The sequence below is a fragment of the Orcinus orca genome, chromosome 2 (assembly GCF_937001465.1).
Source record: "Orcinus orca chromosome 2, mOrcOrc1.1, whole genome shotgun sequence".
NCBI lineage: Eukaryota > Metazoa > Chordata > Mammalia > Artiodactyla > Delphinidae > Orcinus > Orcinus orca.
The window spans coordinates 61,714,794-61,738,033 of NC_064560.1; the positions used below are offsets into that span (position 1 = coordinate 61,714,794).

The 23,240-nt window shown below is 53.9% G+C and overlaps 1 protein-coding gene across 13 annotated transcripts; it reads left to right on the forward strand.

Moving 5' to 3' along the window:
• Positions 1-145: 145 nt before the first annotated feature.
• MAN2A2 (mannosidase alpha class 2A member 2) lies at positions 146-22,559 on the forward strand. 13 transcript variants are annotated; one of them, XM_033402871.2, is made up of 25 exons: positions 146-1,570; positions 1,715-1,917; positions 2,774-2,923; positions 3,495-3,752; positions 3,824-3,968; positions 5,882-6,053; positions 6,503-6,630; positions 6,847-7,020; positions 7,383-7,569; positions 10,036-10,213; positions 10,521-10,723; positions 10,930-11,112; positions 11,285-11,399; positions 11,634-11,701; positions 11,869-12,034; positions 12,554-12,790; positions 13,016-13,138; positions 13,434-13,548; positions 13,811-13,944; positions 14,127-14,268; positions 16,667-16,800; positions 17,120-17,194; positions 18,753-18,947; positions 19,107-19,217; positions 19,968-22,559. In XM_033402871.2, the coding sequence occupies exons 3-25, from the start codon at positions 2,792-2,794 to the stop codon at positions 20,118-20,120; spliced, it is 3,528 nt and encodes a 1,175-aa protein (XP_033258762.1). In that variant the 5' UTR covers positions 146-1,570; positions 1,715-1,917; positions 2,774-2,791; the 3' UTR covers positions 20,121-22,559. The 13 variants fall into 13 exon arrangements, 12 of the variants coding, with proteins under 12 accessions (XP_033258762.1, XP_033258763.1, XP_033258764.1 ...); XM_033402872.2 differs by having other exon boundaries at positions 146-1,455; XM_033402873.2 differs by lacking the exons at positions 146-1,570; positions 1,715-1,917 and adding an exon at positions 1,931-2,207.
• Positions 22,560-23,240: the final 681 nt, after the last annotated feature.

Here is a 23,240-nt window from a genome sequence, read left to right on the forward strand (position 1 = left end):
CAGCTGCACAGTGATTTGTACAAAAGGATTTGTGGCCTTGTTAGCTACCAGGCTGCACTTAGGGAATGCTTGACCTCTTGACAGAGGGGAACTTTTTGGAGTGATGAGAAAGTGATATTTTGATCTGAGTGGTGATTATACTTCTATATCCATTTATATACATGAGCAGCACACTTAAGACTTGTGCCATATACTGTAAGTTGTATCTCAGTTAAAAAAAAAAAAGAAAAGAACCACCAGAGAATCAATAAGAGCTCTTGAAAATAAGATTATGATTGCCAAAATGGAAAATTCAGTAGACAGGTCGGAAGATAAATTTCCCAGAACACAGGACAAAACACAGAGACACAGAGGATGACGAACCCAGCCTAGGTCTACCACCTTAGTAACAGGCATGCTAGTTGGCAAATAAACCTAGAAAAATGTTTCTGATGGTGATAAAAGAAATGGGAGTTAAAACAATGAGATGGGTTTGTAAATCTGGTTAATCAACCAAAAAGTTGCTTAAGCAATTTTCAACAGTTTGTAATTGGCGGTGGAAACTGGCACAACCCTTTTGGGGAGCAACAGAATGCCAAGTATCATCAGTCATATCAGTCCTTAGCTTTGGCCCAGGTAACCTCACCGCTGAAAGTTTGTTCTAAGGTAATAGTTTAAAAAGAAGACATGTGGAATTCATGGAGATGTTCACTAGCGTGGTTTATTATGCTGCAAAATTATAAACAACCTAGATGTCCAGTAAAAGAACAAGCAAGAAAATTATAGGCCTTACAGGAGGCAAGCACGGAAAGGGGCCGTGATTAACGCACGGTACCAACAGGAGGCAGCACCCCTTTGCCTGAGGAGCGTAACTGCATCTAATTAAGGATACCTACACCAGAACCGGGAGGGAGCTGGAAAATGTACTTCACCGTTCGGTTGGTGAAATGGAGGAGGAATGTTTCTACTACTGCTAATTAATGAGCTTACTCTAGGAAGACTCAGTAAAACCTCAAGTTGCGCGCCCCTCCTCGCGGACCCGCAGCTCTCCCAGGCCGGGTCCGGACTGCGGCTGCGGCTGCGCACTGCGGACCCTCTGCCGGCGGCGGGGGCCACGGCGCAGACCGCACCGGAAGCGCCGGGCCGGCCCGCCGGAGCTGAGATAGGGACGCCAGTGGCCGGACTCGCCCGGCTCGGCGGGGCGCACCGCAGGCGGAGGCGGGGCCGAGGCGAGGAGGCGGGGCTGGGGTGGCGCGGGGGCGCGGCGAGGCTGTCCCCGCCCCGCACGCCGCTCTGCCCGGCGGCCTCCAGCGTGGGGAACCGGCGCCGGCGGCCTGGCCTCTGTGGGAGCGATTGGTGGGCGGACGCCCGCCTTCGCCTGCGTCGCTGCCTCCGCGCGGGCCGCCCTACCCGGGGATGTGAGGGGCGCAGCTCGGCCGGCGGGGCCCGGAGCGGCGCGGAAGCCGGCCGCAGACGGTAACGCGCTGGGCGGGCGCGGGCGGGGCTCCGGTTGCCCCGGCCGAGGCCGGGCTTGAGCGGCAGGAGCGCGTGCGGCGCTTTGGAGTCGGAGGCGGCCCGAGCTCCCGCACGGGTCAGTTGCCGTTGCGGTCCCGGGGCCCGGCAGAGCCGGGGAGGGTCGAGGGCCGGGAGGGGGCTGGGCCGGCGAGCGGGCGAGTAGCCGAAGACCCGGCGGCAGGTGCCGGCCCCCCTCTGAGATCCAACTCTCTCTCCCCAGCTCCACCTACTTTGGCCTGGACTCAGCCTCCCAGGGCTAAAAATATTGCCCGGAGGCTCCTGAGCGGAATAAGATCGCGCTAAATAGGGCACAACGCTGCAGAGGCGACAGAGCTCCTCAGCCCGAGGGCTGGAGGAAGACTCCTGAGCTGCCGCTCCCGCCGCCGCTCAGCCGGCAGCTAGCTGTCTCCCTCCGCCCAGCAGGCAAGTGCGGGCCGCGGGCGGTGGCGGAGGACACTGATTCTCTGAAGTTGCCCCACAGCCGAGCAGCTGTGCCTAGCTTCTCCCTACCCAGGTTATTTTTGACATCAATCACTGGTGGCTTCCGGGGGGTCCCCTAAATGTTCTGTAAGCAGAAGCTGAAAGTTACCCACTGCAGGAGTCAGAGCTAACAGGGAGAGGACTCTTTATGTTAGAAACATAAGCTGTGGCTTCTTTTTTTATTCATTCTGCATTTCTGAATAAGAGACCAGCTGTGCCAGTCACTGTTTCTGGTGAGTACCAGTCTGATGCAAGCGGGCAGGGAGAAAGGCTTTCTTGTTAGTCTCTTGGGGCTTTGTCTATATTCTTTAAATCAAAATAGATACCAGTATATTCCTCTGAAATTAGAGGCACATGGCCAGGGAGCTTGGACACCCACGTCCTTTAACTGGCTGTGTCTTTCTTGTAGGCAAGCTCTGTGGGCAGCTGGTTATAATCAGGAAGTTGTATGGCGAACTCAGGAGTCACAGCTGGGAAGTTTTGTTTTCCGGGCGTGTTTTTTAATAGCATCTGCCTGGGAGAGAGCATCATCTCCACCCTAGGGGCAAAGCTGCTACCAGGACCAGGCAGGACCGGCCTCACATGTGCCTCTTACTAGTGCTTTCTGTGTCTCAGCCAAGAGAATACGATCCAGGTTGGGTCAGGATCCGTAGCCAGTGTCGGGATTCGGTGCTTAGAAGCTTTCTTTTCTTTGGTGTTCTTCGGGAGCAGCCCTCAGGAACTCCTTGGGGCATTTGGTGGAAAGGCCACCAAAGGGATTTTTGCCTGCTGGAGCTACATGTGGTGTCCCTCCGGCCAGGTGTGTGTGGAGGCCAGTATGAAGCTGAAAAAGCAGGTGACAGTGTGTGGGGCTGCCATCTTCTGTGTGGCTGTCTTCTCACTCTACCTCATGCTGGATCGAGTGCAGCATGATCCCACCCGACACCAGAACGGTGGGAACTTCCCCCGGGTGAGTCATGCCTGATTGCTGATCTCTTCATACACAAATCATCTGGGATCGGGTTATTGCCCCAGCTGGAGAGTCATGTCAGCCCAGGGCAAGAACATTCCTTCCCAATAGGCAGATTTTCTAGAAACTCAAAGCTGAAAGCAGTGATGGCAAAAAGAAAGGAGGGAGGGAAAATGGCAATATGTACTGGGGCTCTGTCCGCCTGAATTATTGGCAGACATTGCTAATGGATTGCAGCATCCCTTCCCACTAAGCCCCAGTGCAGTCCTTGTCAGCACAATGCTCCTGAGAGGCAATGCCGATTGTTGAGAATAGGCATGGGAGGTGAAATCTTTGCCATCCATAAGCTAGAGAGTGAGGGTACTCCCAACCCAAGTGGACTGCAGTCTTCAGTAGTGATTCACACCTCTTCCCTTATCTGACCAGAGCAATCCAGCCCTGTAGGCTCATGGTCCTGCCTTTGGCTGGGGAGGGAAGGATCATAGTCAGGCCTCAGGTGGTGGGCCCCATGCAGAGATCCTTCTTGTGACATAAGGAGCTGGGAGTGATTGCTTTTTGGTTTTTTTGGCAGAGTCAAATTTCTGTGCTGCAGAACCGCATTGAACAGCTGGAGCAGCTGTTGGAGGAGAATCATGAGATCATCAGCCACATCAAGGACTCTGTGCTGGAGCTGACGGCCAACGTGGAGGGCCCACCTGCCCTGCTGCCATACTATATGTCCAATGGCTCCTGGGTGGTGCCACCAGAGCCCCGACCCAGCTTCTTCTCCATCTCCCCTCAAGACTGCCAATTTGCTTTGGGGGTCCGGGGCCAGAAGCCAGAGCTGCAGGTAAGAGTCAGAGCTGGCAGGGACCCACAGTGGCCATGGCTGGGGCACTGAGCTGCTCTCCTGCCTGGCAGATGCTGACTGTATCAGAGGAGTTACCATTTGACAACGTGGATGGCGGCGTGTGGAAGCAAGGCTTTGACATCTCTTATAGCCCGCACGACTGGGACACCGAAGACCTGCAGGTGTTTGTGGTCCCTCACTCTCACAATGACCCAGGTGAGGGCCCAGCAGACCCTGGGAGCCAGGGTGTGGAGTGGGCTTTCTTTTTTACTTTTTTTAATTTTTGTTGGAGTATAGTTGATTTAAAATGTTGTATTAGTTTCTGCTATACAGCAAAGTGAATCAGTTATACGTACACACATATACATTCTCTCTTAGATTCTTTTCCCATATAGGTGTTCTCAGAGTATTGAGTAGAGTTCCGTGTGCTGTACAGCAGGTCCTTATTAGTTATCTGTTTTATATATGGTAGTGTGTATATGTCAGTCCCAATCTCCCAATTTATCCCTCCCCCCTCTCCCCCCTGGTAACCATAAGTTTGTTTTCTATATCTGTGACTCTGTTTCAGTTTTGTAAGTAAGTTCATTTGTACCATTTTTTTAGATTCCACATGTAAGTGATATCATATGGTATTTGTCTTTCTCTGTCTGACTTACTTCACTCAGTATGACAATCTCTAGGTCCATCCAAGTTGCTGCAAATGGGATTTCTTTTTATGGCTGAGTAATATTCCTTTGTATATATGTACCACATCTTCTTTATCCACTCCTCTGCTGATGGACATTTAGGTTGCTTCCATGTCTTGGCTATTGTGAATAGTGCTGCAGTGAACATTGGGGTGCATGTATCTTTTTGAATTATGGTTTTCCCCGGATATATGCCTGGGAGTGGGATTGCTGGATCATATGGTAGTTCTATATTTAGTGTGGTTTTTTTTGCGGTACGTGGGCCTCTCACTGTTGTGGCCTCTCTCGTTGTGGGGCACAGGCTCCGGACGCGTAGGCTCAGCGGCCATGGCTCACGGGCCCAGCCGCTCCGTGGTATGTGGGATCTCCCCAGACCGGGGCATGAACCCGCGTCCCCTGCATCGGCAGGCGGACTCCCAACCACTGCGCCACCAGGGAAGCCCTATATTTAGTTTTTTAAGGAACCTCCATACTGTTCTCCATAATGGTTGTACCAGTTTACATTCCCACTAACAGTGTAGGAGAATTCCCTTTTCTCCACACTCTCTCCAGCATTTATTATTTGTAGATTTTTTTGATGATGGCCATTCTTACCGGTGTGAGGTGTTACCTCATTGTAGTTTTGATTTGCGTTTCTCTACTAATTAACGATGTCCAGCATCTTTCATGTGCTTTTGGGCCATCTGTATGTCTTCTTTGGAGAAATGGCTATTTAGGTCTTCCGCCCATTTTTTCATTGGGTTCTTTTTTGATATTGAGCTCCATGAGCTGTTTGTATATTTTGGAGATTAATCCTTTGTCCGTTGCTTCATTTGCAAATATTTTCTCCCATTCTGAGGGTTGTCTTTTCGTCTTGTTTATGGTTTCCTTTGCTGTGCAAAAGCTTTTAAGTTTAATTAGGTCCCATTTGTTTATTTTTACTTTCATTACTCTAAGAGGTGGATCAAAAAAGATATTGTTGTGATTTATGTCAGAGTGTTCTGCCTATGTTTTACTCTAAGAGTTTTATAGTATCCAGCCTTACATTTAGGTCTTTAATCCATTTTGAGTTTATTTTTGTGTATGGTATTAGAGAGTGTTTTAATTTCATTCTTTTACATGTAGTTGTCCAGTTTTCCCAGCACCACTTATTGAAGAGACTGTCTTTTCTCCATTGTATATTCTTGCTTCCTTTGTCGTAGATTAGTTGACCATAGGTACATGGGTTTATCTTCGGACTTTCTATCCTGTTTTATTGATCTATATTTCTGGTTTTGTGCCAGTGCCATACTGTTTTGATTACTGTAGCTTGTAATATAGTCAGAAGTCAGGGAGCCCGATTCCTCCAGGTCTGTTTTTCTTAAGATTGCTTTGTCTGGGGTGGGCTTCCTGATGGCAAAGGTAAGGGAGGGACAGTTGAAGAAGATGGTGGCATCCTCAGGGGACCCTATGTTGGCTTCCCAGGCTGGCTCAAGACCTTTGACAAGTACTACACAGAGCAGACACAGCACATTCTCAACAACATGGTGTCCAAGCTGCAAGAGGACCCCCGGCGGCGCTTCATCTGGGCGGAAGTCTCCTTCTTCGCCAAGTGGTGGGACAACATCAATGCCCAAAAGAGAGCAGCAGTCCGAAGGCCAGTGCCAGTTGGGGAGGCAGGAGGGCTATTCTCTGGGCCCTAGGATGGGTGTGAAGTCCTCTCCTGGAGCTGCAGGTGCCAAGGTGTCAGGGAGAGGCAGGGGGAACCTTGGCAGAGATGAGGAGTGATGGTAGAGGGGCCAGGAATGAGAAGGAAAGAACTGATTTGAGGGTCACTAGTGTTAGGAGAAATCAAAGTAGTGTGAGCACAGGGAAGAGAAAGCATAGGGCCTGGCCTCTGGAAGCGCAGACAGAGATCCAGGAATAAGCAGAGCCAGGACAGCATGGAGGTTGGCTGGAGAGAGAGGAGGGCGCATGTCTGTTGTCTTGGTCCTGGGTTTGGGTGAACTGGCTCAGTGAGGCCAGTACACACAGGTCCCGGCATCTGGTTGGCAGGACTGAGCAGAGGGTCTCTGCCCCAGGCTGAGTGTGAGTCCTTAACTCCAGGCTCGTGGGAAACGGGCAGCTGGAAATTGCAACAGGAGGCTGGGTAATGCCGGATGAGGCCAACTCCCACTACTTTGCATTGATTGACCAGCTCATTGAGGGACACCAGTGGCTGGAGAAAAACCTCGGTGAGTCCGGGCTCAGCAGTGGGAGTCTGTCCCCATAGCTGGGCCCAGAGGACAGCAGGGGGCTCTAAGGCACAAGGATTGGCAGGGAGTGCTTCTTTTCTAGGCTAGTTCCACCAGCGTGGGTGTGGTGTGATGGCAAGACGGGATCTGGGGCCCCTGTGCCGGGAGACCAGGCCCTGAGGCATTCAGGCCTCTGGCTTCCATGCCCCTGCCCAGGTGCAACCCCGCGCTCAGGCTGGGCAGTGGACCCCTTTGGATACAGCCCCACCATGCCTTACCTGCTGCGCCGTGCCAACCTGACCAGCATGCTGATTCAGAGGGTACATTATGCTATCAAGAAGCACTTTGCTGCCACCCACAGCCTGGAGTTCATGTGGAGGCAGACCTGGGGTAAGGCCAGGTAGGGTGGAGGGGGGTCACAGCAGTGGTTCCCACTGGGAAAGGGCAGGGATATCAGAAATAAGACCCATCTGTCCTTTAGAGCAGACCAACAAACACTGGTGCAGACCGTCAAAAGCTCTCTCCTTCAGGTTAGGTGGGGATCACATTGATCTCTGGCCTCTGTGGAGCCTGCTGTCTGTCTCCTGGAGGAGCTGTGGGCTCTAGAGCCCTCCCTGTGTCCTGACCATTGGCCTGCATGTCCTCTGCAGCCTTAAGTCTAGTTCACGCCTTTAGCTGGAGCAGATCCCCTCCCACCCCCGGCATCCCTGTGCCCAGCTCCAGGGGCTGACTGCTTGGTGTGTTTTCTATAGATTCGGACTCCAGCACAGACATCTTCTGCCACATGATGCCTTTCTACAGCTATGACGTCCCCCATACATGTGGCCCGGATCCCAAGATCTGCTGCCAGTTTGATTTCAAGCGCTTGCCCGGGGGGCGCATCAACTGCCCTTGGAAGGTGCCACCCCGGGCTATCACAGAGACAAATGTGGCCGAGAGGTACTTGCTCCCAGACCTGGACTAGGTGTGGTGGTGTCATTTTCACTCTGCAGAGGAGTCAGGAGACCTGGCTTCTGGTCTGGGCTCTGCTGCACGGGGGCTTCGGGTTCCACATTCATAAAATGGGGGTGGGCTCGGTTGGTGAGTTCAGGCCCACAGCCCTTGCAGTGACAGTTCCTTTACTGTGTTTTCCTGGAAAACTAGAGTGAGTGGCTCTAAGGAACCACCTTTTCCAGAATGGTTTTATTTTCCCAAATGAGTATGTTTTCCAGTGTCCTAACAAACTGTCGGAGCCAGTGGACTGACTGAGGCAAGTAATTCTCAGATTAGATCCAGTGCCTTACAACCTTCAGTCTGGTATGCCTACATTAAGCTCAGGCCTCCTGCCTTGGCTTGAAGTCACCCGGGATCCTCAGTGCTCTGTGCACCCAGAATCCCATTCAGATGCACATTCTGTCCCACCCAACAGCCTCCAGCCTCTGAGAAAACAGACCTGTTCCCTTTGAGAGAATCCTTAGGGACCCCAAAAGATGTTGCTGAAATTAGCTCCCCTGGGAAAAGGTGGATTAAGAGAGAGGTAAACAATTATTTAGCCAGAACTGGACTGGCCTTAAGAATATAACAAGTTGAACGGGTTTTCATGTTGCAATCCTCCGATTTCCATGATGTCCAAGAGGTGAAACGTGACCAGAAGGAAAAGAAAGTGGTCTTTTGTTTCCAGAATCCAGAAATCTAAATGCTGATTCCAAGCAAGAATCTAGGGCTTTTAAGGCATGCTTTTTCTGAAAGCAGCAGCTGTGATCTACAGATGCCAGGCCAGGTTTACAGAGAGCAAGTCATGGGAGATAACCTCATTTTCTCCTTTAAATTTATTTATTTTATTTTTGGCTGTGTTGGGTCTTCCTTGCTGTGCGCGGGCTTTTCTCTGGTTGTGGTGAGCAGGGGCTACTCTTCGTTGCGGTGCACGGGCTTTTCACTGCGGTGGCTTCTCTTGTCACAGAGCACGGGCTCTAGGTGCGCAGGCTTCAGTAGTTGTGGCACGGGGGCTCAGTAGTTGTGGCTCACGGGCTCTAGAGCACAGGCTCAGTAGTTGTGGCGCACGGGCTTAGTTGCTCCGCGGCATGTGGGATCTTCCCGGACCAGGGATTGAACCCGTGTCCCCTGCATTGGCAGGTGGATTCTTAACCACTGCGCCACCAGGGAAGCTCTCGTTTTCTCCTTTAAAGGGCTTACAAGGATGATAAGTTAGGGGAAGGTGGTATTTGAGAAGTCCTTTCTTGAGAGCAAAATGGAACAGAACAAGCTGCACTAGCATGGCTAAGTACATTAGTGGCTGGTTGAACTGTAGCACCCATAACATGCCAATTACCAGGCTGGTCTAAAAAGAGAAAGAGGCTTTAATGCCACAGGTCTCTGTTTTTCTGTTGATTACATTAATGACTTGGATGAAAAAGGAAATAATAAATGTTTATGTAGAACAGTGCCAGGCACTGTTCTAAGTGCTTAACAAATATTAATTCACTCAGTTCATTGTAATTCTCATAATACTATGGCAGTAGGTACTGATGTTTTTCTCATTTTATAGAAACTGAGGCCCAGAGAGGTTAAGTAAGTTGTCCAAGGTCACACAGCTAGTGCATACAGTGCTAGTGTTGGTGTAGTCCAGTCCCCAAGTCCAGGCTCTTCAGTCTAGGGCTGTGCTGCATCACTAACTGGTGGCAAACAAAGCTGGAGTGTCAGAGTCAGGATCCCAAAAGATCTCAGTAGGTTGGGACGTGGGTTGAACCTAACCAGATAAGATTAGATAAATGTAAGGTTCTACCCTTAGCTTCAGCAGACAGAATAGGAAAGTTCAGGATGAGAAAATATCTTGCTGGGCCGCATGCACAGAAAACATGATCACTGATGTCAGCATGGTGGGGTGACAGTGGGGGCCGCCAGACATGCCTGTATAAGCACACACCGCTCCCACGGCAGCTCTGGCCAGACTAGGGGGTGTGGCCTGCCTTCCCCCGAACTCCCATATTCAGCGCTGGGCCCCGCACTCTGGGATCCTGGCAGACGGGCTACTCAAGAGAACTGCTGGTGACTGGATTCTCAGCTGCTATGTAGGGACCAAATAGGGGGGCTGGGATTGCAGAGGCTGATGAGAAAGCACAGGGGAATGCTTACACATCTTGGATATGTCTGAGAGACCATCATGGGGAAGGAGGACTGGTTTGTTCTTTGTGGTATCCAAGGGCAGAACTGGGGCCAGGGAATTGAAGCCATGCATCAGGAAGAACTCTCTAGTTGTTTGGAGAACACTGGGCTCCCTGGGACTGGGTTTCACCCCATGAGGTATCTATCCCCAAGCCGAGTGACTCCGTGACGAGGATGTATCAGAGGGCTCCTCTCAGGCTGGCTCTGCTGAGGATCCTATAATGTGAGACTCCATGTGGGGCCCGTCCCCCTTCCCACCTGCAGGGCAGGCCTGCTCCTGGACCAGTACAGGAAGAAGTCCCGGCTCTTCCGAAGCAACGTCCTCCTGGTGCCACTGGGCGATGACTTCCGATATGACAAGCCCCAGGAGTGGGATGCCCAGTTCTTCAACTACCAGCGGCTCTTCGACTTCCTTAACAGCAAGCCTGATCTCCACGTGCAGGTGTGAAGGGACACTCACCGGGGAGGGGGCCTCGGTGGTGCTGCAGCCCAGCCCTTCCTGTGAGGTTTCATGCTCCCCGATACTGCTCCAAAGCAGGGGTTCATTCCCAACTCTGGGCATGGTTTCCCTTTTATGTCACAGTTCTTTCCCAGGTTCCTCAGCTTCTTGAGGCCCAGAAGGTAGGACATGGTGACTACTCTCTGCATAGGCAAACATCCTTGCCCCTAGCCTCCACTGCAGTACTGGGGGGCCGCAATTCCCAGAAGACTCTGGAACTGATGGAAGCGGTTTTTGGTGGTCCCCACAGGCCCAGTTTGGCACCCTCTCCGACTATTTTGATGCTCTATACAAGAGGACAGGGGTGGAGCCAGGGGCCCAGCCTCCAGGGTTTCCTGTGCTGAGCGGGGATTTCTTCTCCTACGCGGACCGGGAGGACCATTACTGGACAGGCTATTACACTTCGCGGCCTTTCTACAAGAGCTTGGACCGTGTCCTGGAAGCGCACCTGCGGTGAGACCTGCCCCCCCTTCCAGGCTGGAGGGATAGAGTAAGGCTTTGAGGTTTAAGGAGGGGCTGGATTGGCTCAGAAGGGACTAGAAGGGCATGGAGACCAAGACAAGTGGAGAAGGGGTGAAAGGAAGAGGAGTGGGCCTTGCAGAGTGAGGGTGGGCCCTAGGGAGCTGGATGGCAGGAGGCTGACTTCTCTCTCTGGGCAGGGGGGCAGAGATTCTGTACAGCCTGGCTGTGGCTCATGCCCGGCGCTCTGGAGTGGCCAGCCAGTACCCGCTCTCAAACTTCGCCCTTCTGACGGAAGCTCGGCGCACACTGGGACTCTTCCAGCACCACGACGCTATCACTGGCACTGCCAAGGAGGCAGTTGTTGTGGACTATGGGATCAGGTGGGAGCCCTCTCCTCTTCCCCATCAGCTCCATGCCTTGACCCGCTGTCCCAAAAGGGAGGATGCACCGGGCAGTCAGTGGGCAGGCCTGCCAAGGGCTCGCCCTGTTGGCAGGTGGACAGTGTCTCGGTGGTCACCTCTCCCATGGTCCCTCTCCTGCCCGCCCTCCCAGGCTTCTGCGCTCCCTTGTCAACCTGAAGCAGGTGATCATTAACGCAGCTCACTATCTGGTGCTGGGGGACAAGAAAAGCTACCGCTTTGACCCTGAGTCACCCTTCCTGCAAATGGTGAGCCCCGCTCCTGCACCTGCTCAGGGGGACCCTCTGGTGTGCAGTCCTGTGCCGAGAACTGTGGTGCGAGGGCATTGTCCTTCTTTTCCTTCCCAGTCCTGGAGTGAAAGCTCTGTGCCTGGCGCAGCTGCTGGTCCCCACCTGGGACACGTTTGGGGGGTGGGGGGAGGCGAGACTCCGAGTCAGGCCAAGCCCCATGATAGTTCTTTCTTCCCACCCACTTCATTCCAGGATGACACCCGCTTAAATCACGATGCCCTACCAGAGCGCACAGTGATCCAGCTGGATTCCTCACCCAGGTCAGCTGGGCTGGGCCAGGCGCAGAGGCAAAGCCCCTTCCTGGCTCTGGGCACCCTCCCACCCCCACCCTGCCGAACCACTGAGGGATTCTTGGCCTGGCCACTCTTCCTGCTTCCACTGCCCCCAGAGCAGTGGCCTCCTGGATGAGCCTACCTTCTGCTCACAGGTACGTGGTGCTGTTCAACCCACTGGAGCAGGAGCGGCTCAGCCTGGTGTCCCTTCTGGTCAGCTCACCCCGGGTGCGGGTCCTTACAGAGGAGGGTCAGCCCCTGGCTGTGCAGGTCAGCGCGCACTGGAGCTCTGCCACTGACATGGTCCCTGACGTCTACCAGGTGAGGCGGGGGCTTGGCAGGTGGGGCCCGGCCTCGGCCCTCTGTGCTGATCCTTGGCCTCTCCCCGGACCCTCACACTGCCCACGGACACTGGCTTCCCACCCTCCTGCTTGCAGCCCTCTTACTCCCCAGGTTGGGGACCAGAGTCTTGGGGAGGGGGGTTGCCCAGAGGACAGTCACTCCTGGGCTTTGAGTCTGTCCTTGAAAGGAAGGGGAAGTTTGGTATAGTATGATAACAGTAAAAATGGCAGTTATGCTGCCCCATCGTTTGTTCATTCAACAAATATTTATTGAAAGCTTAACGTGTGTTTACCATCTCATAGTTTTCCAAATATCATTTGAGACTCATGAAAGTCTGACGAGGGGCAAGTAACATCACCTGTGCTTTGGGCGGAGGGCACCGAGGCCCCAGTGGGTGCAGGGACTTGCTCAGCCTCTCAGGGCCAGAACCCCAGGCCTGCATCCAAGACTGACACCCATGCCATGGCCCACGCTTCCTCACCCTTCCCGTGCCCGCAGGTGTCTGTGCCCGTCCGCCTGCCGGCTCTGGGCCTGGGCGTGCTGCAGCTGCAGCTGGGTCTGGACGGGCCCCGCACCCTGCCCTCCTCCGTGCGCGTCTACCTGCATGGGCGGCAGCTGTCCGTCAGCAGGCACGAGGCGTTCCCTCTACGCGTCATTGACTCTGGCACCAGCGACTTCGCCCTCAGCAACCGCTATATGCAGGTCTGGTTCTCAGGCCTCACCGGGCTCCTCAAGGTAAAGGGCCAGCGTCTGGGAGCCGGAGGAGGGCGCGCATGTCGGGGGGGTCGTGCAAGCTGCCTCCGGACCATGAGTGTGCTGCCACCTGACTAGTGGTGGACCCTGGAGCGGGCCGTCCGGGCCCCGAGCTGACAGCACAGGGAAGCAGGGCTGGGCTCCCTCCCGGGGGCGGGCCTGACACGTGGGCGTGGGGCCAGGGGTCAGGGCTGTGTCTCTCGGCAGAGCATCCGAAGGGTGGACGAGGAGCAGGAGCAGCGGGTGGGCATGGAGTTCCTCATCTATGGCACCCGCTCGTCCAAAGACAAGAGTGGAGCCTACCTCTTCCTGCCCGATGGCGAGGCCAAGGTAACTAGAGACACCTTGCAAACCCCAGCAGGCCCTGGAGGCCTCAGGAGCAGAGGGCAGGAAGAAGGGCACGGGCCTTCGTCCAGGGCGACCCTGCCTGCCAGGGTGCCTCGCCTGCACTGCCCCTGCGGGGGGGGGAGACTGAGGAACGTTGCCTGGGAGCCTGGGCCCGGCTCGGCCAGGGGTCTCAGCCCAGAGCCTGCTGGGAACAAGTCCTCCTGCCTGACCGCGGGCCAGCATCTCCCTGCTTTGCTCTCTGTGCCGTGGGTTCAGCGGCCACCTGCTCTTTCCCCAGCCCTACGTCCCCAAGGACCCTCCTGTGCTGCGCATCACGGAAGGCCCTTTCTTCTCAGAGGTGGTGGCCTACTATGAGCACGTTCACCAGGTAGTCCGGCTTTATAACCTGCCAGGTGAGCCCTGCAGACAAGGAAGGTAGGGAAGGAGGTGCGGGCTCCGTGGGCTGTGATGTGCTCTTTCTTCTGCCTGTTGTCTAGTCATGCATCTGTTCCCAACAGACGTATCATTTGAGATGGGTCTGATTCTTAACTCTCTTGGAGTAGACCTTGGCCAGAAATGCTGGGAATTGCCTGGGGCTTGGGCACAGCCTCTCCCAGCCCAGTCTCTCAGGCTGTGGCTCACGCCGCTCAGCCTCTCCCTTTGTCCTGTGCCCAGGGGTGGAGGGGCTGTCTCTGGACGTGTCATCCCTGGTGGACATCCGGGACTGCGTCAACAAGGAGCTGGCCCTGCGCCTCCACACAGACATTGACAGCCAGGGCACCTTCTTCACGGACCTCAATGGCTTTCAGGTGATGCCTCAGACCTGGGGCCCCAGAGACCCCATGGAACAGAACTTGGACTGTGTTTACTGCCCGCATCACAGGCCCTGGCAGGTGATCTGCTCAGACAGAGCAGGAGGAATCGGAGGCAAGACTGATCGGGGCCCAAATGGTGCCCGGATTCTCTTGATCTGATGGCCTTGCCCCCGCAGGTGCAGCCCCGGCGGTATCGGAAGAAGCTGCCCCTGCAGGCCAACTTCTACCCCATGCCGGTCATGGCCTGCCTCCAGGACGCACAGAGCCGCCTCACGCTGCACGCTGCCCAGGCCCTGGGCGTCTCCAGCCTCCATGATGGTGAGGGGAGCAGGCGCTGTTCGGGGGGAGAGGGCAAGATCGAGAAGCCCATCCCCGCCACCGAGGCCCGTCCTCTCTGTGGGCCTCTCCATCTTTCCTGTCCATCAGTCACACACCAGCGGGAGATGAAAGGAAGGCAGACACATGCCGTCACCCTCTCCCCTGGTGGAGGCAGCTGTGGAGGTGACTGGGGGTGGGTGCCCTGTTGGATCCCCTCAAGAAGCATCAGGGTATTGAAGGGTGATTCTTAGCTGAGGTGTGCAGCCAACTTCTCCTGACAGGGATGGCAGTAGGGACAGTTGGAAAAGTGTAGTCAGTGTTATAATGAAATATTTAGCAAAGGAGAAAGATATGTTCTGCCTTCCTACCAATGGTCATTAAAAGAGGGAATGACAAAAAAAAAAGAGAGAATGACATTCTTAAGAATCAAAACGAGGCTTCCCTGGTGGTGCAGTGGTTAAGAATCCGCCTGCCAATGCAGGGGACACGGGTTCGAGCCCCGGTCTGGGAAGATCCCACATGCCGCGGAGCAGCTAAGCCCGTGTGCCACAACTGCTGAGCCTGTGCTCTAGAGCCTGTGAGCCACGGCTACTGAGCCTGTGCTCTAGATCCCGTGAGCCACAACTACTGAAGCCTGTGTGCCACAACTACTGAAGCCCACGTGCCTGGAGCCCGTGCTCCCAACAAGAGAAGCCACCTCAATGAGAAGCCCGCGCACCGCAACAAAGAGTAGCCCCCACTCGATGCAACTAGAGAAAACCCATGCGCAGTAACGAACACCCAACGCAGCCAAACATAAATAAATTAAATAAATAAATTAAAAAAAAAAAGAATCAAAACGAGGACATGAGGAGACTGACCTGGAGCTGGTCACACTGGGCCAGCCCAGGTGGCTCCCATAGCCTCAGGGTAAAGTGAACAGTTTGCACTTAGTGGCCTCTGAGGCCTTCAGGTCGTCTGTCCTTGGGGCAGAGCCTTTGTGCAGGCCTGAGCCAAGAGTGCCCAGTCTAGACTCTGCGGGGCCGGTGGCGAGCACACTGGGGACCTGACTCCCTGCTGGAAGGCATGAGGCTCTGCTGCCCCTTTGCCCAATATCACCCTGGTTGTAAAACTCTTAACTCAGCCCAGCAACCTCCCTTGGTCTCTGCCCTTCTGGAAAACAGTGCGCTAACAGGCGATTGTTTTACATGCAAGGGGTCCACTTTAGGATTTGGGGTGCCTTTCTGTGGTTGCTCAGGGTAAAGACTGAGGAACTACGTAAGTCAGAATCGGCTGGGGTGATGGGAGTGCAGATAGAGCCGTCTGTATGGGCTTCTCTCAAGAGATTCTTGAAAAAAACAGATGCTGGGAAAAATCCTCATTCCAACATATGTCAGCTTTGAGTGAGTCCCTTCCCCAGGCATATTTTTATTTTATTTTATTTTTTAATTTGGCTGCGTTGGGTCTTCGTTGCTGCACACGGGCTTTCTCTAGCCGGGGTGAGTGGGGGCTACTCTTCGTCGCGGTGCACGGGCTTCTTATTGGGTGGCTTCTCTTGTTGCAGAGCATGGGCTCTAGGCATGCCAGTTTCAGTAGTTGTGGCACACGGGCTCAGTAGCCCCGCAGCCTGTGGGATCTTCCTGGACCAGGGCTCAAACCCGTGTCCCCTGCATTGGCAGGCAGATTCTTAACCACTGTGCCATGAGGAATGTCCCCTCAGACATATTTTTAAAAGAAAGGAAAGGTTGGGGACTTCCCTGGAGGTCCAGTGGTTAAGACTCCGTGCTTCCAATGCAGGGGGCGTGGGTTCAATTCCTGGTGGGGGAACTAAGATCCCACATGCTGTGTGCGGTGCAGCCAAAAACAAAAAAAGCAAAGGATCCTCTGCTATCTCTTGTCTGCAGGGCAACCCCAAATAACACCTAATCTGAGCCTCTGCCTGATATGCCATCTGGCTGTCCTCTTGCTCCCTCCTTTTGACAGACGCGGCAGGCAGACCTGGAGTCTGCCCCCACGTAGAACCAGGGCCGGAAGCGTGTGTTCCAGTCACAACAAAATCCGCCCCACCTGAGAAAACCTGCCCCGGGTCAGGGCCTCTGCAGCAGCTGCTGATGGCTGTTGTGTTTGCTGTTCACTTTGTTGTATGTGACCAGCCTAGAGACGGTTCTCTGCCTGGGCACCCGGGCCAGCCCCCGCTCCTGAGCCACGGAGCACAGGCAGTGAACTGCCAGGGTCACAGTCCTTCACTCAGCCCCTTCCAGCTCTAGGTTCCATGGCGGCTTTGTGCCCTGAGTGACTCAGCTTCCAGCCAGTTCCCTGGGCTCTTCCCTCGGGGCTTTGGTGGGCTGCTGCTTCCAGAGGTCGGTGTCTGCTTGGGGGTGAGACAGGCAGGCTGGGGGCTCACAGCTAACTTCCCTAGGCCAGCTGGAGGTGATCTTGGACCGGCGACTAATGCAGGACGACAACCGAGGCCTGGGCCAAGGGCTCAAGGACAACAAGAGAACCTGCAACCATTTCCGTCTCCTGTTGGAACGGCGAACCCTGGGCAGGGAGGTAAGTTCTGGGCCTCCCCCTAGGGAGCCAGGTCAGGCTAGGCCCCGTGGGTGGCCCTGGGGTTCCAGCCTAGGGCTTGGGGAGCGTATTAGAGGTGGGCAAGGGTAGCAAGAGTAGGGCCTGATTCCCGGGTTGGCGGGGAAGCGAGTCTGATGCTTTGCTGCTCCATCTCATGCAGCCTGGCACCTCCCTCTCCACGGCACCCTGTCGCCTGTGCCCTCCTTGTGCTCATCTCCCACCTTCCCACCCCCGCCCCTGTGTCCTCTAACCTGCTCTGCTCCTGCCCTGCTCATCTCATGGCTTTCTTTGCCCCCACCAGCCTGGCTTTTTCTCCAAACTGGCAGCCATGTTTAGGGGCTTGATCTTTCACAGCAGCAGGAGCGGGCACCGAGAGGTAAGGGCCAGCGATGGGGTGTTGAACTAGTGTTAGTTATTTGTAGCTGGAGTTGGAGCTGGCGGATGGCAGAGCCCGCTGCTCCATCTCCCTGTCTGGGGCTCAGTCACTCACTCATCAAATAGCTGCTGGGCACCCGCTATGCTGTAAGGACTGAGAGGGCCGCAAATGCATAAGATACTGCCTCAGAGCTCTAGGAATTGACTCGTGAGTATGGGTGGGGGCCAAGTTATGTGTGTGAAAATGCAAGGTCGAAAAGAGGTATGTCCACTGGTCCTGAGGAGTGAGAGAACATAGCGGGCCAAGGGGATCAAGGACAGCTTCCTGGAGGAGATGTCATCCACGCACGTCTTTGATGAATGGGGGTCTGCCCTACACACTTGAACCGAGGCACAGGGTGGGAGGCAGGAAGGAACGTGAATGGGAAGAGCCGTGAGTTCACTCAGCTAGACCAGAGCCGCCTGTGCAGTGTGATAGCCACTAGCCACCTGTGGCCACGTAAACGTATTAAGACAAAACACAATAACCAGTTTGATTCTTCATTCAAACTGGCCACATTTCAAGTGGCTCAGTGGCCACAAGTGGTTAGTAGCTGCTATGCTAGTGCAGATACAGCATATTTCCCTGACTGCAGAAAGTTCTAGTGGCCAGTGCTGGGCTGCCATGGGGGTAGGTTGGGGCAGACTGTAGTGGGCCTTCAGTGCCTGGCGAAGAGTCTGGACTTCCTCCTGGAGGCCAGTGAGGGATCTGAGCTGGGAGAACACTGTTGGGACTTTGCCCTAAGCATGTCACTCCCACAGCAGGGACTCAGGGGGATCTTCAGGGAGACCGGAGGCAGGGGTGACAGCTTAAAGGCTGTTCAAGCAGGACATTTTGGTGGCTTGAAATGAGCCGCGGGAGGGAGAAGCCGGCGATGGGCGTGAGGACGCTGCCGAGGTGGGAACGGAGATCGTGGCTGAGGGAAGTGCGAGATTCTGGACAGTAGGAAGGCGGGTGGTGCTAAGAGCAGAAATCCAGAATATGGAAGAGTAGCTGCCGTGGAGGAAAGTCCAGCTTAGGCCTGTGAGTGTGACGTCTAGGTCAGCCATCTAAGGAGGAGTCCTCAGTCAGCACAGCTGTGGGGACTGCCGGGCCCGAGCATCAGGGCTGGTGCTGTGGATACGGGGTCGAGCTTGAAGCTGCAGGGTTGCCCCAGAGACTTTCTCCATCAGAGGCCCATCCTCCATGGTGAAGCATCCGTCTGTCTGTCTTCCCTTCTTCTCACTGCACTGAGAATCTCTGTGTGACAGGAGATGTTGCTGATGGGAGTGTGTGACTCACGATGGTGTTGTGGGAGCAGAAAGCCTCCATAGTTAGAGGAGCACTGGCCTGGTGAGGTAGCCCTTCCTAAGCTGCGTGAGGTGGGAAGTGACCGCATTTGAAGAGTCCTGGAGTCAGGCACCCCTTGTATCCAGACACATCAGGGAAGCTCTCTCCAAAGAAACCGACCTGGACGTGCTGTTACCCTCCTGCTCCCCCCGCTCCACTTCCTCACCCACGTCTCGGGCCAATCTTCCAGGTCCAAGATGGCCCCTCTACCAGCTACCCGTCCCTCCTCAGTCACCTGACTTCCATGTACCTGAACACCCCTGTGCTCGCCCTGCCCGTGGCCAAGAGGCAGCCCCCAGGCCCTGCTCTGTGCTCATTTCGTCCTCTGGCCTCCTCTCTGCCCTGTGACTTCCACTTGCTCAACCTGCGGACGCTCCAGGCAGAGGTGAGTGTCCCGCTCAGTGCTGACCCTCGGGACGGACCCTGCCCTCCTTGCCCAGACTCCTCCCCGTCCCAGCCCTGCCTGCCGGGCAGAGGCGCTGCTACACCTGTGAGCCCTGCAGAGACCCCCCCCTCTCCCCGCTGCCCTGTGGTCTGTCACCAGGATGATAGCTTGCCCTCAGCCGAAACTGCGCTCCTCTTACACCGCAAGGGTTTTGACTGTGGCCTCGAGGCCAAGAACTTGGGCTTCAACTGCACCACAAGCCAAGGCAAGGTGAGCAGGGCCCAGGTGCGGGAAGGGAGAGGAGGGCAGGGAAACAGAGCACTGGGGATGGCAAGCTAAGAGCTTGGTGAGGCGGCAGTGAGGCTGGGCAGCAAGGGGGGAGGTGGCATGGTTATTCTGGGGCTTTACGGAGAGCAAGGGAGAAGCTGTTGACATGTGTTTTCAAAGCCTCTGAGGCCTGGCAGCGGCCAGTTCCAGACAAGGTGTCCAGGTGGAGAACTTCTGTTTCATGTGTACGGACCTCTATCAAACAAACGGAAACACCAGGAGTTAAAAACTAAAAGCCATCATACTCTGTTCATTGTTTAAGCCAGCAAAGGCTGGCACTGATAAATGCCTCCGTGTGCTGGGCACCAGTGATTCAGAAGTGAATCAAGACATGATCCCTGCTGGGAGTTCCCTGGCGGTCCAGTGGTTAGGACTCAGTGATTTCACTGCCTTGGGCCAGGTTCAATCCCTGGTCGGGGAACTAGGATCCCGTAAACCGCATGGCACGGCCAAAAAAAAAAAAAAAAGACATGGTCCCTTTCCTCAAAGAGCTCACAGCTCAGTGCAGCAGTTCCTACCCTAAGGTCTGTGGACAGGCTTCAAGGTTGCACAGGCTCACCTGTGTATGTAGGCACCTTGCTGCGGAGAGGCCCATAGCTTCTGTGAGATTCATACAAGTTATATAGAGGAAGAGCAGGAGCATCTGGTGTGTCAGCCCCCAGCACTGCCCTGCGCCTTCTCTCCTCCCCACAGGTGGCCCTGGGGAGCCTCTTCCGTGGCTTGGATGTGGTTTTCCTGCAGCCAACCTCCTTGACATTGCTGTACCCCCTGGCCTCGCCCTCCAACAGCACTGACATCTATTTGGAGCCCATGGAGATCGCCACCTTTCGCCTCCGCCTGGGCTAAGGCTTCTTGTGGCCTGAAGAGAAAGTTCATCCACAGAGACGGCCTTTTCACATAAGATCGGGTTGGACATGCCACCCTGGGTCTCCTGTCCTGATCTACCTCTCAGAACTGTGACAGACTGGGCTCTGCCCTCATTTTCTCTTTATCGTTGCTTCTGTGTTCAGGGGCAACCCACAGCCCAGCGTTGGGTGGTTAGGGCAGGCACCAGTGAGTTGTAGGAGAGAAGGCCCTTGGTCAGAGTGGGTGGTGCCAGCCTCTGCTTTGGGTTGTGCGTGTCCACCTAGTTGGGTGCAGGCTCAAGCACCCATCCTTTCCCCTGAATGGGATGGAGGAGAAGCAGGGGAGCCTGAGTGGGTAATAGCCCAGCATCAGGGTCACAGTAGTCAAGAGCTGGCTCTCGGGGAGTCCTGTGGTTGTGTAAGGGCTACATGTCCTGGTGTGACAGGCAGGAACAGAGCGCTGCCAGGAGGAGGGGGCTGGGGACCGCGAGTTAGCAGTGGGGTGGAGGAGTAGCAGGAATCACTGCTTTCTGTGACGGCTCCACTCTTAGTGCTCCCTGACCCTCACGCCCTGGCCAGGCGCTGCAGTGTGGCAGGAAGGACTCGTGAAGACTGTCATGACCGGAGCTCATGGGACACTTCAGGTACCAAAACCCCATCTCAGACTGGGCACTTGGTCTGTGTGTTGATTTGTGGAACGGTGGCAGAGGCCACCCTACTTGACTCCTCTTTGGTTCCTGCACTCTGTACACCACTGTCCCGAAGAGCTGCTTCCCATCATGGGGGCGTTTGATCGGGCATATTTCCTTTCCCTGGAAAGAAAGTGAAGCCTCCAGCTTGCGGTGGGCAACTCGAGAAAGCTTTCGTTATCGTTCCTACAGTCAGCCCTGAAGCTTCGCCTTGGTCATCCTTCCACAGAAGTACTCACTTCCTGGTGCAGGGACTAGGGAGATGCACACTGAGTTAGGAGGCACCGTGGCTGCTCATTAGCCTTCACTGCAGCTGCGACTATTAGAGAAAAATTTATGATCGTCTCTAGAGATGCTGAAACGATATTCGGTAAAATTGAAAATCTATCCCTTATTAAGCTCTTAGTAAGTTAAGATTACAAAGAAACATCCTAACCTAGATAAAGGTGTCTCTATCTGAAACCAACAGTCAGTGGCCTTCTAAAGAGTCATATACCACCGGCATTCCCAGTAAAGTCAGCAATTAGTCAAGGACATACTGTTATTTAGCTGTGTCCTGGCACTACTAAACCCCTGCAGTGTGGCAGATAAGAGAGATGAGGGAGGGTTACAGAACGCCCGGCCTGTACAATCCAACAGGATCAGCTGAAGACCTTAACCGAGCAAACAAGCCACACCACGTTTCTATAAAGATTCTGGTTCTCTCCAGATCAGCTCATACATTCAATGTATTCCAGTGAGATTGGATACTTTTTGGAATTTAATGGGTTCCAATGTTCATTTGGAAGAGTAAATGTGTGAGAATACCAAGAAAATTCTGAATGACGGTGAGTCCGGGACGGTGGTGCTCAGGTGGGTAAAAGACACTTGTCCTACGAGATTTCCCAGGGGACACTTGACCGACCATGAGTTCAGTCAGAGTGACCTGGAGTGGGATCAGACTGCTGGACCCAAAGGGAGAGCCTAGCATCAGACCCAGGTGTGAGGGGATTTGGTACAGGACCCAAGGAGTATTTTAAGTGGGAAAAAGATGGACTATTTAATAAAGAGTACTTTAAGATAACTGCCTATCTATTAAAGTAAGAGTTCTCTACCTCACAGTTTCCACAAAAATTAGCTCTAGAGAGAAAAAACAAAAAAATTACAGAATTACTGAGGAAAATATAGGATATTTTTATACCTTCGGTGTGGGAAGGTCTTTTCTAAACAACATGAAACCTAAAAGATATAATAAGGGAGAAGATAAACAGATTTTACCACCAAAAATATATTGAAAGTTTGCATATGATGGAAACCACCAAGGTTAAAACACAAATGACAGATTTGGGAGAAAATATTTGCAGCGCTTCAAAAATTGGTGAGTACGGTTACTTTAGGAGAATAGCTTGCTTTGGGCTCCTTGGAGCAAGTCACTGGGGCCTGCTAAGCAGCAACCTAAAGATTCAGCAGTGACCAGCTGAGTTCTTCCAGGTCATCCAAGGGCGTTGCTGCCAGCAGCAGGCCAGGGCGCATGGAATCCTGTCTACATCATAGTGAAAGAATGAAGTTTATCAGTGTGAAGTGCTTAGCACAGTGCCTGGTACATATAAGAGCTCAGTAAATATGAAGTATAATCATATTAGTAAAGGATTCTAAGCGGTTACACTATAGCAGGCGTTATTTGCAAGTATAATGTAATTTGTAATCAAATGATAAGGGAGAATCTGTGAACCCCCGAGGAAATTAGCAGAATAAAGGCTGTTCTCTCTGGAGGTCTTAGATGTGCAGTGAAGTTATTCATCTGCCAGGAACTGAAATGTTTACTCCTACACACTGGCCTTTTAGAACTCCATAAGGCAGCATTGCTCAAGGTGTGGTCCAGAATCACCAGAATTCCTTGTTGAAAGTCCAGCTTCCTGGCCTGCCCTGACTGGGGCTCCTCCTTCAGCCCGCAGGCTGAAATGGGCATCTGTGCGGCAGAGCCACGGATCCCAGAGACCGACCTGAAACAAGAGCAAAAACCAAAACCCTTCCTTAGTGCACGAGAGGAGAGACGGATTCCTTAGCAGAACCTATTGGACCAGTCTCTGGGAGGAGGGGCCAAAGAATCTGCATTCTTAACAAGCTCCCAGGTGAGTCCTCTGCACATGTAATTTGGAAAGGGGCATACTATTTTAAGGCTAGCGGCAACCCTTTCCCACGGGGCTCTGGCCCTGAGGCCTCACAGTTCTGAGGGTTACATCAAAACCGGAACCGGATCCCTTATATGTACTTGAGAAAGTGTTTGCAGTTCAGGAAAGTGGATTACTTGTGCCTGATTGAAATTTTTTGAATATACTTTTCAGCTTCCATTTCTTCAAGGACACTCAGTTTTACAGTTATTTAGATCCCATTTGTTGCAAGTATTATTGTCTTATGAACTCTTGATAACTGTACCATCTCCATTCTGACAG

Coding starts and splice junctions, on each gene's coding strand:
- MAN2A2 (XM_033402869.2), top strand. CDS start 2,753: ATGTGGTGTCCCTCCGGCCAGGTGTGTGTGGAGGCCAGTATGAAGCTG. Junction 11,113..11,284: donor GTTGTGGACTATGGGATCAG/GTGGGAGCCCTC, acceptor CCGCCCTCCCAG/GCTTCTGCGCTCCCTTGTCA. Junction 13,549..13,810: donor CCGGCTTTATAACCTGCCAG/GTGAGCCCTGCA, acceptor TCCTGTGCCCAG/GGGTGGAGGGGCTGTCTCTG.